Below are 14893 nucleotides of genomic sequence, written 5' to 3'. Positions count from 1 at the left end.
GGATCGGGGACAGGTGCGCAACGTTTCCCAGATGTTGCGGTGGGATCGCGTCTCTTTGCTGCGCCCCCGATCCGTCCCTCTCCCGGCCCAAAACCTTTCGTGTGACCGGGGCCTAAGAACATCAAAAAAATAATTCTGAAATATAATTCCCAAACAAATGTGTATCTCTCAGCCTGGCACAAGGAGAAATACACTGCCACAGGAGGTGGCGGCGGCTACAAGCATGGACAGAGGTCCATCCATGGCTATTAGCCACGCGGTATAGATAGGAGCTCTCAGGCTGGGGCAAGTGATGCTCTGTCTTCTTGGTGCTTGGGCGGGGAGCAACAGTGGGAGGGCTCCTAGTGTCCTGGCCCGACTGGTGGACCTCCTGATGGCACCTGGTGTTTCTGGCCACCGTGTGATGGAGTGTTGGACTGGATGGGCCATTGGCCTGATCCAACATTGGCTTCTCTTATGTTCTTATGTTCTTATGTACCTGATAGCTGTGAGAGTTGACATTTTAATATTTCAGGGTGACCGCTGCATCATGGGTCAGCAGAGGAGTTTTCGGAAGAGGAAGAGTTCGTCGTGGTGCATAAAAGGGAGAAGCTTTATGTCAGCACTCACTTCTAAAGTTTGTGAGTGTCGCCATTCTGATTTCTTATGGTGAGCCTTTCTCTGGATCTTTGTGGTGGTTCTGGAGGAGACCCTGAGACGAGTCCTGGGCATACTGAACACGGCTGCGTTCCTTTGAGAAGAGGCGGCTTTGCACTCATTTTGAAAAAAAACAAAACTGTTTCCAACTTTGTCCCGTCAAAGGCCAATGAGAATGATTGGCCAGCAGTTCACTTCATGTGGAGTTCAGCTAACTGCACACACTTTCTTTCCTTCAAAGCGGTAGTTTAGCCTGGCTGGCTCCTCCCTTTCCCAAACTGAGCATTCCGCTTTATCGCGGACACATCCAGTGAAACTCGGGAAGGACCGCAGGAACTTACAAGGGCCTCGAGGAGAAATCCACATGATGTGACAATAAAGCATTTCATACCACACCACTATTCATTATAGTAGCAAAGCTTCAAAATGTTTTGAACTCAATGCTGCCTTTTCCAATGAATTAAACCTAGAGATGTAAAATTTCCGGAAATTTTGAAGCTCAGAAAAAAACCCGGGTATTTTCCAGTTTTTTTCGGGGGGAAATGGAAATTTTTGGAATTTTTTTTAAAAAAATGCTACATTAGCATTTCTTTTGTCTTTTCTAGATTGAAAGTCATTCTGTTACTTTAGGAACATAAAATATGACTATGGACATTTTTACTTGGCATGAAATTATCAACAACTAGCATATTAAAAATATAGTGTATCCAAACAATTATTACAAAGAGAATACCCACCCACATGCAAAAACAAAACTGAAACTTTTTTATTTTCTTCTGACAATCGCACCTCCTAAAGGAAGAAATGCATCTTGTTCTTGCATTGGAGAGTTCAGTTGGTAACCTAGGACTTGCTTGTCCTCAGTGCACAGAAATTAGATCAATCTGATACCATATCTTAAAATATTTTATTCATCATGTTAAAATAAAATGTTTCATAATCAATTTTTTTTTCTTTTTTCAATTTTTCGGAAAAAAACAAAAAAGGCTTCAGGAAAAAAACGGGGGGGGGGAACGGATTTTTTCCAAATTTTTCCGGGTTTTTTCCGGGCCTTCACATCTCTAATTAAACCTCAGGTCTGCTCTGTAACCCTGGCCAGTCAGAATCTATTGGACTTTTGAGGCTGACTCCAGAGAGATGCAAATTGTACCATGAATACGTAACAGATAGCATGAATCAGCTCTTGTTTCCTGCATGCGGATGTCTTTTGCAGGCACAAACATAGCTGGTATGTAGTATAATCAGAACTCATATCAGGGACCATTCAGCCTGTACCACTGTACCATTCCACCTCCATGATAGAAGCAGTCCATAGCACTGCAGTGATAATCAATGAATTGTAATAATAGTAAGACATATAAGATACTCAGAACAAATTTTCCATAAACAACAGGTTGAAATTTACTGGTAAAGCATATTCAAATACAGCAATCTTCAGTGATTCCCACTGCAGAATCTCTCATTTCTTGGAGCCTCCCTTCAAAATTCTGAAGCATTTCACCATTTTCATTAGAGGGAAACCTTATGGATGTCTACATGTACCTTTGAAATGTTGAATCCAGCATGATTCTTGAAAAACAAATTATTGAAACGGATTTAGAACCAGGGGTCCGTTCAGTCAGCTGGCAAGAAACACTACTACATCCTTACAGATCAAGGACTTTTTTGAATTTATGACAAATTGTTTGTGGGAAAACTACACCTGTGAATTTCTACCTATATTCAACTTTACCAGTGAATTTCTACCTGCTGTTTACAGAAAATCTGTTCTGAGTACTTTATATGTCTTACTGTTATTAAATTCACTGATTATTGGTGTTAAAATTTGGGCACATGCATTTTTTGTTTTGTTTTCATCTTGTATCTCATAACATTTCAGTGGCCGCTGCCCTCCGAGCACGGAATCTTGCGATTCAGGCTTGGACTAGTCCCCAAATAATGCTTGATAGGCCATTGCATGCTGCAGAAAAGAGAGACCAGACATCCCTCCTGAAAGAGTCTGTTTTTACCAGGTTACCTCTTGGGATGCTAGGTGGGCTGATTGTACTGAAGCTTCCAGGCTTGTTTCAGGACCAAGAGACCGTGCATGACGCTTCTTCCAGTGGGGCAACACAAGATGTCAGCTGTGCGTCTCCATGGACCACACCTTAAAAGGATATTATAGCTTTGGAAAAAGTGCAGAAAAGGGCAACTTGAATGATAAAAGGGTTGGAACACTTTCCCTATGAGGAAAGGTTAAAGCGCTTGGGGCTCTTTAGCTTGGAGAAACGACGACTGAGGGGTGACATGATCGAGGTTTCTAAGTTTATGCATAGGATAGAGCAGGTAGGAAAAGAGGTACTTTTCTCCCTTTCTCACAATACAAGAATTCGTGGGCACTCCATGAAATTGCTGAGCGGTCGGGTTAGAACGGATAAAATGAGGTTCTTCTTCACCCAAAGAGTGATTAACACATGGAATTCACTGCCACAGGAGGTGGTGGCGGCTACAAGCATGGATGGCTTCAAAAGGGAATTAGATAAGCATATGGAACAGAGGTCCATCAGTGGCTCTTAGCCACAAGGTATAGATAGGGACTCTGGGGCAAGTGATGCTCTGTCTTCTTGGTGCTTGGGGGTCCAACAGTGGGAGGGCTTCTAATGTCGTGGCCCCACTGGTGGACCTCCTGATGGCACCTGGTATTTCTGGCCACTGTGTGACACGGAGTGTTGGACTGGATGGGCCTTTGGCCTGATCCAACATTGGCGTCTCTTATGTTCTTATCACCACAGGCAGCTTGAATGGGTTCTAGGCCAGTGTTACACAGCCCAGTGTTCTTTCAAAATACATTTTATTGCCATTTCACCGTCATATACAGAGTACATAGATACTGTTCAGGATGATCATGACTCAGATATAAAGCACAATGAAATTCAAATGTTAGCTAGTATAAACGATGGTAAAGTTGAAACCTTCATAAGGAAATTGACCTATAGCTTATATAGAACCTAATAGTGATTAACCAAGATATTCCATGCCGTTAAACGACATAAGTAGCAGTAAAAAGCTTTACCATAAGGAAAGGTCATTAATTGTATTAGGGATGGTTTCTTGTGAAATGAGATATTCTAGAATAGGAAACCAGACAGCCGAGAAAGTAGAAGAAGAGAGAGGATGTTTGAGTTGGTTAATATTGTCAGAGAGCTTGGCCATTATGTAGGTTCTCCATAGTTTTTTATGCCAGAGGTTTAAGTCAGGAGTTTTATCCAATTAACACAGTCCAGTTTTGACATACAGCTCACCTACCAGCAAAGATCAGTCTGTTGAACAATTAATCTTTGTTGTTGTCCTGTAGTGATTATGGGTTTGAGCGTTCAGCGCTGCTAAAATCTGAGTCTAGCACATGCTTTGCTGACTTTTGGCTTCACCCAGAAACGCCTCCTGAAGACTGTCTGTTAGGACACGAATACAGAAGCAGCACAGGGTAAGTGGCTGGGTATGCATGTGTGTTGTGGTGAAAAGTGTCCCCGTGTGTCTCCTTCCAACCTTTATGTAGTTGTCGCATTGATTGTCTTTCTAAACAGGTGTGCAAAGGTTGGTAATGTTACCCATCACTGGTTGAAGAAAGCAGATTGGTTCTTAGACCATTTTTAGCGTGAAAAGTATTCTCCAGTTCATATCAAACACCCTCCCGCCTTTATAGATGGATGTCTTAAGTTGTGGGAGAAGTGTTTTGACTGAGGAAGTTTGTGGCAAAGGCGTCCCAGCAGCCCAGATGACGATGAAGTTTAAAAATCTATAAAATGAAAATTGTAGGGTTGTGCAGCCTCAATTTGCTTTGGGTTGTGCAGGGAAGAGAGAGGGATTTTAACCCTTCAACTTCTGCCTAGTTTTTCTATTTGAAGTTATCTCCCCTGCTCTGCTGTTAGCATTTTAAAGGAGAAAAGATGTGTCCTTTAAAATATGCATTTTTCCTTTCTAAAATATGAAGAACACAGCATGTCTGAATGGTATATTTTTAATGAATCTAAGTTTTAAAATGTGTAAAAAAAGGTAAAGGTTCCAAGGAAAGGTCATTAATTGTATTAGGGATGGTTTCTTGTGAAATGAGATATTCTAGAATAGGAAACCAGACAGCCGAGAAAGTAGAAGAAGAGAGAGGATGTTTGAGTTGGTTAATATTGTCAGAGAGCTTGGCCATTATGTAGGTTCTCCATAGTTTTTTATGCCAGAGGTTTAAGTCAGGAGTTTTATCCAATTAACACAGTCCAGTTTTGACATACAGCTCACCTACCAGCAAAGATCAGTCTGTTGAACAATTAATCTTTGTTGTTGTCCTGTAGTGATTATGGGTTTGAGCGTTCAGCGCTGCTAAAATCTGAGTCTAGCACATGCTTTGCTGACTTTTGGTTTCACCCAGAAATGCCTCCTGAAGACTGTCTGTTAGGACACGAATACAGAAGCAGCACAGGGTAAGTGGCTGGGTATGCATGTGTGTTGTGGTGAAAAGTGTCCTCGTGTGTCTCATTCCAACCTTTATGTAGTTGTCGCATTGATTGTCTTTCTAAACAGGTGTGCAAGGGTTGGTAATGTTACCCATCACTGGTTGAAGAAAGCAGATTGGTTCTTAGACCATTTTTAGCGTGAAAAGTATTCTCCAGTTCATATCAAACACCCTCCCGCCTTTATAGATGGATGTCTTAAGTTGTGGGAGAAGTGTTTTGACTGAGGAAGTTTGTGGCAAAGGCGTCCCAGCAGCCCAGATGACGATGAAGTTTAAAAATCTATAAAATGAAAATTGTAGGGTTGTGCAGCCTCAATTTGCTTTGGGTTGTGCAGGGAAGAGAGAGGGATTTTAACCCTTCAACTTCTGCCTAGTTTTTCTATTTGAAGTTATCTCCCCTGCTCTGCTGTTAGCATTTTAAAGGAGAAAAGATGTGTCCTTTAAAATATGCATTTTTCCTTTCTAAAATATGAAGAACACAGCAGGGAGGCCAGTTCTGAATAGTGACACTGAGTGGAGTTTGAAGGGTTAACCTCCCTGTCCCTTCCCTGTACAATCCTGAGGCAAACTGAGGCTGCATAAACCTGTAATTTGCATTTTGTGGATGGAATGAGCTTGAAGGAAGGGCAGAATAACATGTGATATACAGATGACAGATATCTTGTGGCACTAGTGAACTCCCTAAGCCTAGTGAGATGTAATTCTGGAAGCCCCATCAATGGGACTCCAGTCAGGTTTGGTTTTGTTTTTTAAGTAGGTGTGCACAACCTCCAATCAGATCAAGACTGTAGCAAGCGGGAAGGGGTTTTCAGACCTTCTCTTCACACCGTTTTCCTACCTCAAGCTCTCCCTGTGGAGCTAAAGTTTGGCCCACTGGGGAGACATTAAAGTTCTAAAACAGGTACATGTTACGTTTGGCCCAGCAGGGCAAATAGCTCTGCAGGGTGGGGGGAAAGTATATGGGGGGGAAAGCGCAACATCCTCCTCCCCTTGTAATTTGTCCACAATCTGAATTGTGTGCACTTTGAGTTTAAAAACAACAACAACAAAAATACCGGGAATCCCATTCCCAGAACTCACACCAGCACCTAATAATACCTACTTATCCCTGTGGTGGCTCAAGTGGTTAAGACGCTGAACTTCAGGCTGTGGATGGTCAGTAGTTCAGCAGTTCAAGACCCAGGTTGCCGCATGATGGAGTGAGCTCCCGTCTCTAGTTCCAGCTCCTGCCAACCTAGCAGTTCGAAAGCAAGACATTGCAAGTAGATAAATAGGTACCCCTTCGGTGGGAAGGTCACAGCGTTCCGTGCGCCTTGGTGTCTAGTCGTGCCGGCCACGTGACCACGGAAACGTCTTCGGACAGCGCTGGCTCTTCGGCTTTGAAACGGAGATGAGCACCGCAACCCTAGAGTCGGACTCGACTGGCTTTCAAGCAAGGGAACCTTTACCTTTAGCTTTACCTTGGGTAAACCAAGGCGGTTATCATTCTGTGTTCTCAGAGATTAAAGACCATGGTACAGATGGTAATAAGGAGGTAACAAGATGGGCCAGATGAATCTCTGCTCTACCTGCTCAGGCAGCCTTCTTAGAACTTTCTTCAGCTTGACTTACCAATCCCACATTGACCTCTTTCCTCACTTTCTTCTTGGGCCTTGCTCTGCCCTCGAGAAGCCATCGCCGAGCAGCACTGCCTGCCTCACCGCCTGGCCACTGAATGGCCCGATCTCGCAGGATCAGACGTACTAGATCCTGGGCATGAGATGGACAGTCTTCTGATAGCCAGCCCTGTTCGGCATCCAGACATGTGTCTCTGCCTTTGTTTCCCCTACAGGTATCGCAAAGTTATCTCTAACGTGTGTGAGGGTGGTGTGGATTTACAGCAAAACGTGTCTCGACACCCGTGTCCGGTCACCGCTCCCAAACGATTGCAGATCAGCGTCAAAGGGGACAGCCTGGCAGTTAAGCCGGGAGAAAGTGTCTCCTTCATTGTCCAACAAGATCAGGTAGTCAAAGTTTTATTTTTTGTTAACATTGATTGATTGATTTAAAACGTTTGTCGGCTGCCTTTCTCCCTTAAGGAGCTCAAGGCGGCTTACGAACATACATCAAACACATCGAATAAAATACATTAAAAAACATGAAACCAAAATTTAAGGTCTCTTCTCAGGAGAGCTGGTAAACGTGACGAAATGCAGTGCTAAATAAAACTGTCTTCAGTTGCCACCTAAAGATTGAAAAGTGAGGAGGTCAGGCACACCTCCCTGGGTAGGTTGTTTCATAATCGTGGGGCTACCACTGAGAAGGTCCTCTCTTGTGTACTTCTTTGATTGGAGGGGCAGTCAGGAGGGCCTTCTCCCTGTGATCTTAATCCCTGAGCAGGAGATGGTCCTTCACAAGCCATGAAGGGCTTTAAATGTTAGGACCAGGGCTATTTTTGGGCAGGAACGCGCAGGAACGGGGCTCCGGCTGGCTCCCAAGTTGGCCACGCCCAGCAGGAACTCATTAGCATAATAGGCCACACCCAACAGCAGAAACTCATTAGGATTGGCTATATTAGGGGTGTATGGCCTAACATGCAAAGGGGTTCCTGCTGCAAAAAAGGCCCTGGGTTTTGACAACAAACAAGGTAAACAGAATAAGAAGCAAAAGGTGGGTGTGGCTGTATAACCACACTTCTGGTAACATGGGGGTGCAGCCTAATGTGGTAATGAGCTGTGCTGTCAGGGGTGTGGCCCAATATGCTAATGAGTTCCTGCTGTTGGGTGTGGCCTATTATGCTAATGAGTTCCTGCTGGGCTTTTCCTGCAAAAAGAGCCCTGGTTAGAACCAACACCTTGAATGGGCTCAGGAATGTACTGGTAGCCAGTGCAATTGCTTTAATGAAGGGCTCACATTCTGCCAATAGCTGGCCCCAACGAGGACTCTGGCTGCAGTGTTCAGGGAGTTCCTTGGGCAATTTCCAATTGTAAGAGTAAAATCTGTCACTTCTGCAAAGCTGTTGGAGAATAAGTGACAATTATTGTGCTCTCGTACAGAGAAGATTTCAAAGATGTGTTTTTAAAATAACTTTTAAAAGTTTGTGGTTTTTGGTTATCTTTGTTTGGTGTAGTGGTTAAGTGCACGGACTCTAATCTGGGAGAGCCGGGTTTGATTCCCCACTCTTCCGCTTGCAGCTGCTGGATGACCTTGGGCAAGCTGTAGTTCTGATAAGAGCTGTTCTTGAAAAAGAGCAGTTTCTGTCAGAACTCTCTCAGCCCCACTTACCTCACAGGGAGTCTGTTGTGCGGATTGGAAGGGAAAGGATTTTGCAAGCTGCTCTGAGACTCTGAGTGAAGGGCAGGGTATAAATCCAATCTCTTATTCTTCTCTTCTTCTTCTTAAAAAAAGTAAAAACCATAAAAACTCCCTCTTCCCTGGAAGTAACAGATTTTCATCATGTGTATTTGTTCACCCTTCTAGTGTAGATATTTTTAAAATTTATTTTTTAAATAGTGAAAACATTTAGGCAGAAAAAAACAAATGTTCTTCACTGCATTTCCCAGGGGACATATATTGCAGCATAGGAATTCAAAAGAGAACTTTCAGAAAACGGAAAACTCTCTTTATATGTTTGCCTAAACCTATGTATCCTGCTGCTTTTTGGCACAGAACGGTAAAGGACACTAGGAACAAAGACAACCAAAAACATCACTAAAGGTCACTTTAACAAAAAAACATACAAACTTTGAAGCTCGTGCAATTTTATTCATGCAACTGCAGTAGAAACCTCAAGATCTGAGCAGGATGAATTTGCCCACATTTAGCTTTGACGGTATATGCCTTCGGCCTCATAATTCTGAAGAACGCCAATCTCCACCTCGGAGGTTCAGAAGAAACAAAATAGCTGCCATCTTCTGGTCCAGGGCACAGCATATCAGCGATCCACTTCAACTTTCAGAGGCCTGCAGGAGTAATCCAACCTTACACAGCTTTTGAAATCCTGCTAGAGGAGGCCATCTGCACTCCTCCTCTGTGAAGTCATTCTACAAGAGGGGTGACTCTGAAGAAATACGTGGCCCTGAGAGAGGACAGATGTACCTCTTGAAAAAGGGGAATCAGGGCTCTTTTTGTAGAAAAAGCCCAGCAGGAACTGATTAGCATAATAGGCCACACCCAATAGCAGAAACTCATTAGCATATTGGGCCACACCCCTGACAGCACCACTCATTCGCATATTAGGCCGCACCCCCATGTTCGCAGAAGTGTGGTCATCCAGCCACACCCACCTTTTGCTTCTTATTCTGTTGACCTTGTTTGTTGTCAAAACCCAGGGCCTTTTGTTGTAGCAGGAACTCCTTTGCATGTTAGGCCACACACCCCTAATGTAGCCAATCCTAATGATTTTCTTCTGTTGGGTGTGGCCTATTATGCTAATGAGTTCCTGCTGGGCGTGGCCAACTCAGGAGCCAGCCGGAACTCCGTTCCTGTGCGTTCTTGCCCAAAAATAGCCCTGGGAATCGCTAATAGATGACATGAGGCAGACCTCAGCTGCTGCATCAGCGTATAGCAGGAGAGATGGTCCTTCAAATATGTAGTCGTAAAGGACTTTATAGGTCAAAACCAGTATCTTAAATTGAATCTACACATAAATCCAGCGTTGTTGGGTTTTTTAAAATGGTGTGTGATTTGCAGATAATGGCTCCCATCAGCCAGGAACTATGCTGCAGTGTTCTGCACCTGCTGCGGTTTCTGTGTTACCTTCAAGGGCAGCCTAACATAAAGCAGGTTACTGCATTGTGATCTGGAGGTATATGATGCATGGGTCAGTGCAGCAAAGAGAGAAGAGAGCTGTCAGATCAGGCAGAAAGTACTCCTGACTTTCTCAAAAAAAAAAGGGGGGGAGCATGGTGTCAGGTTTCACAGCAAGTAACTCTCCACCAGGGGTCATTTCGTAGAAAAAGAGCTAGGGGGACTCATTAGCCTGCTCTCCACACACGTTTCCTAAGACGCGTTATGCTTTATTAGAGTACAAAACTGGTATCCTATCTACAGGATTATTGTTAGGAATGACCATGGGGCGGAAACATCCCTACATATAGCAGGACGAGGCAAATGGCTAAGCAAATGAACTCCGAGTGCGCGCGGGGGAATTCTCCCGGCGGGAGATTACAAAATGAGCAGGAGACTCGCAGGGTTACATGAGAGCAGTAAGATTCACACTCGAGGTGGAACCCAAGCTCTCCCTTCCTCACAAGGCCAGACAGATAGCGCCGTCTGGCAGAGCTGGCTCCCATGGTCTCCCAAGCAATGTTTACTGCAAGCCGCTGAGCTGCGAGCAAGCGGGAACAGGGAGGGAAACAAGCAAAAAATGGCAGCTAGCTGACACATGGTCCAGGACAGGGCTATTTTGGGGCAGGAACGCACAGGAACGGAATTCCGGCTGGCTCGCAAGTTGGCCACACCCAGCAGGAACTCATTATCATAATAGGCCACACCCAACAGCAGAAACTCATTAGGAATGGCTACAGTAGGGGTGTGTGGCCTAACATGCAAAGGAGTTCCTGCTACAAAAAAAGGCCCTGGGTTTTGACAACAAACAAGGTAAACAGAATAAGAAGCAAAAGATGGGTGTGGTTGGATATCCACACTTCTGGTAACACGGGGGTGTGGCCTAATATGCTAATGAGCTGTGCTGTCATGGGTGTGGCCTAATGTGCTAATGAGTTTCTGCTGCTGGGTGTGGCCTATTATGCTAATGAGTTCCTGCTGGGCTTTTTCTACAAAAAGAGCCCTGGTCCAGGAGCAATCCCAGGCTCTTCATACACTCAAGCAAGACAGTACAGTTTAGGCAAATCAGGCATTCTCCCAGGAGACCTATACATTCTGAGTGCCCTCCAGCAACTGAGCAGATGAACAGAGTTAACTCATCACTGCATGGAAGATCTCCTCTTTGTTGCTCCTTGTGGACGTGTCTCTTCATCCATTCTACAGAGGCTCTTCAAAGAGGTTGACTGCATAAGTGCACCTGGTACCTGACCACAGGAGACGTTGAGGATGGAGAGGGTTGACACTGAAGGGTTAATTTTGTTCTGCTGAAATTCTGTACTTCAGATTTGGGGATTGTGCTCTCTGGGGTGCTTAACATGTGAAAACATCAGCCCATCTAAGCCAGTGGATTTCAGCTTTTCCACTCCCAGGACTGCTGAGCATGGGACCCATGAAGCTGCAGCTGCATGACAGGAAGTCACGTGACATCAGAGTCACTTGACAGGAACTGGTGGGTGCCAGAGTTACAACTCGGGATGGGCACAAACTTAATTACAAACCAAATTTTGTGACAAACCGGGCTGGTTTGTGCATTTTCAATCGACAATTCGTGAAGTTGTGCTGTTCACGAACCACTCATGAATCACCGTGGTTTTGCCGTGGTTCGTTCGGTTGGTAAGAGGGTTTGAGGTGGCGCGATGCAAGTGAGCTCAAAAGGCATTTAAATGCCTTCTGAGTTGACTTGCACGAGTCATGCTGCTGCCGCAGTGCAACACGAGCGAGCTGTCAGAAGGCATGCCTTCTGAGCTCACTTGTGAGAACTGCTGTGGCTTCTGCGGCTGGGGGAGCAAAAGGAATCACTGAACTAGCAGAACGGAAGCAGATCGCTGAACTGGCTTGCATCACTTTCGCTCCCCCCACTTGGAAGCTGCTCGAACATCATGAACCCAAACCGGTTTGCTAAATGGAAACATTTGTGGAGGTTTTGCGAACTGTGGTTCGTGAGACCCCACGAACCACCGTGAACCTCCATTTTCCTGGTTCGTGCCCATCCCTAGTTACAACATCACCAGTACCCAGGGTCATGAGCAGCAGTCTAAGAAAGGAAAGGAAACCCCAAATGAACACCAGTGGTTGAACCGCAGTGAGCAGCAAGTCAAGAGCGAGAGTCGTGGAGGGATGCTCTGGTAAATTCTCCTCCACTCACCATACCTCTGCTTTGACTCTTAGAGTTGTGGAGCATGGTTTCTAGCCACATGGGTGTACTTTGCAAAAATTTGCTTTGAGCATGCATCGCAAATTTCGTTGGGCATTCCAGTTGTCAACGAAAATATGTTACTACAAAACAAGTTCTCATATAAACAAGCAGAAGAAATGCAGATGAGACAGAGAATAGTTTTTGTTTCAGACCCTTTTCTGAGCAGGTGTTTTTTAATAACCCACTGGCCATCTCTTGTTTTTAAAAAGAGAGAAGTGTTCAGTACAGTAAAAGAGCCGACAGTAATTATCTCCCGATCTCTGATTTTGTTTGTGTCACATTGCCAGGTTTTGTCATGGAACTAAATTTTCGGAATTCTTATTTTGGATGCTCTCAATTTTTCACAGGGAGATATTGTAAATACGAAATACCAAGTGGACCATGGAGACGGCTTTAAGGCCATGTACGTGAACCTCACACTGGCAGATGAGCCCATTCAACACCGCTATGAGAATCCCGGGGTTTACCGTGCTTCGGTGACAGCAGAGAACGCAGCAGGCCGAGAGGAGGCAGTTGTGTTTGTTCAGGTTCACTGTAAGTCCTGAGCTTCCACCCCCCCCCCTTCATTTCCCCTCTGCTTAGACTCAGTGATAATAATAATTAGGGTTGCCAAGTGGCACTTACCTTGCCGGCGGGGGACTCCCATGCGGATCCTGGCGTGCGCGCCGCATGCACGTCACAGGGAAGTGACGTCATGACGCCGGGCATGCTGGGGGCGGGGCCACGGCCATACAAGGGAAAACCATCCCCCCGGGGCCCGATTCCTTGGTGTTGGGGGATGGGCCTCTGGGGCGGGGGGTTTTCTGCCCCCCAAGGGGGACTTGGCAGCCCTAATAATAATTAGTAGCGATATTTCTAAAATTGCTTGTTTAGGGAGCAATCCTATGAAGGTAAGTCTGTTTGGGGCTTACTCTGAGGAAGGTGTTCTTATGACCGAGGCATAGTGTACATGTATATACAAAAACTGAACTCCGAGGCAGGCCTTGGAGGCCGAAACGTGTTTGGTCCTGTTTTAATGTCATTCAAAGTTATCTACCTAGCTATTTTGAATTATTGGTCCTGTTTTATTGGTTCAAGGTTTTAACCTATAAATATTGAAATGAACTTATTTCAAATATTTGCCACTTCCAGGACGGATTGTGCCAATTTGGTGAAGTGGCAGATTCTAATCTGGGAGAACTGGGTTTGATTCCTCGCTCCTCCACTTGCAGCTGTTGGATGACCTTGGGCAAGCCATAGTTCTGTCAGAGCTGTCCTTGAAAGAGCAGTTCTCTCAGAGCTCTCTCTTTCCCACCTACCTCACAGGGTGTCTGTTGTGGGGAGGGGGAGGGAAAGGAGTTTGTAAGCCACTCTGAGACTCTGAGTGAAGGGCGGGGTATAAATCCAATCTCCTCCTCCTCCTCCTCCTTCTCCTCCTCCTCCTTCTTCTTCGTTTTTAAAGTTTCGTTTCAATGCACTTTATAACAAATACAAATATTTTATTTCTCAAAATATTTTTTTCTCTCACCCAACCTTTGGGTACCCAACTTTGGTGCTTCCCCCCCCCCACTTCTGTTTCGGTTTAACATTTTCCCCTTCTCCATTTTATCCTCATAACGATGCTGTGAAGTCGGTTAGGCTGAGCATGTGTGATTGGCCCAAGCTCAACTAGCAAGCTTCCATGGTAGAGTGGGAATTCGGACCCAGGTCTCCCGTATCCTAGACTGTCTAACCACATCACCACTAAACAAGATGTAAGGGAGCTGTTCGTTTTTGTGTACTTCATGACAGCCATTTCCCCAATGTAAGCACTCCCCTTCTCAAAAAGCGGCTGTTATCTCCACAGGAGTAAAAATATTTATTTCCCCCCCTGCAGAGTTAATAGCTGCTTCAGGGGAGCAACTTATGTCGGGGGAAGAGCAGAAGCTGACAAGGTCGAACAACCCTTCTCCAACCAAACTGGCAGTTCCTCACAGCTGCTGTAAAGTACAATTTTTTAAAAAAAGGAGATTTAGGAGCACAAAACTGCCTCATCATACCACCTTTGGCCCGTAACTGCCCAAACACTTGTTGCCACCCTCCAGACACCTGGAGGTCTCGTGCTATTACAATTGATCTCCAGACAGACAAGATTAGTTCCCCCAGAGAAAATGGCTGCTTTGGAGGTTGAACATCAACAAAACAGGGACCACGATGGAATAAGTACAAAACAATAGAATACACCGTGTATAAACATACAATAAATGCATCAGTATTTAATAAAAATATAAATTGTGTGCAATAAGTATAATCACCATATAGGTATTTACGAAATTCATTCAAATTCATATATAGGCAATCGGATGCATAATCAAAGTAACAAAAAAATGAAGGGAACAGTCCAAACATTCTCCTATCTAAACTAGGGTTGCCAAACCCCCCGGTTTGCCAGGGGTCCCCTGTTCTGTGGGGGGTTCTACCTGCCGCCGGCCAGATGGCCGGCGGGGGAAGCCCCACCCCCAACACCCACAGCCACCCATCTCTCTCCCTTTAAGTGTGTGGAACCCGTGTTTCCTCCCAAGCCTGATCTCCGCAAGCTTGCAGGGAAATGCCAGCTTCGTGCTCTTAAAAGGGCAATGTGGCTGCTCTTAAAGGGGAAACGCCGGCTCCTACATTTAAAAGGGAAACGCCGGCTCCTTTAAGTGCAGGGAACTGCCGTTTCTGGAGATCTGGCACACGGGCGGGTGGGGGCGGCGGCGGACGTCCCCAATGTGACATCATCACATCGGGGATACCCCACCCCCTCCAGGAAT

At 45.2% G+C, this 14893-nt stretch overlaps 1 protein-coding gene across 1 annotated transcript in view; it reads left to right on the top strand.

Annotated features, from left to right (window-relative positions):
* Positions 1–14893, top strand: part of SORCS2 (sortilin-related VPS10 domain containing receptor 2) — a gene marked incomplete at its 5' end in the record, with an annotated part of 92216 nt that overhangs the window by 44693 nt on the left and 32630 nt on the right. Inside the window, 4 exons of the mRNA XM_015406426.1 lie at positions 515–648; positions 4959–5087; positions 6951–7122; positions 12470–12656. Coding sequence (XP_015261912.1) covers positions 515–648; positions 4959–5087; positions 6951–7122; positions 12470–12656 — 622 coding nt within the window. The remainder of the gene's footprint in view (positions 1–514; positions 649–4958; positions 5088–6950; positions 7123–12469; positions 12657–14893) is intronic.

Source organism: Gekko japonicus, unplaced genomic scaffold (assembly GCF_001447785.1).
Source record: "Gekko japonicus isolate JY-2015 unplaced genomic scaffold, Gekko_japonicus_V1.1 scaffold3279, whole genome shotgun sequence".
NCBI classification, from domain to species: Eukaryota; Metazoa; Chordata; class Lepidosauria; order Squamata; family Gekkonidae; genus Gekko; species Gekko japonicus.
The sequence above is the reverse complement of the archived record's forward strand: the minus strand, read 5'-3'. Positions and strand labels throughout refer to the sequence as shown.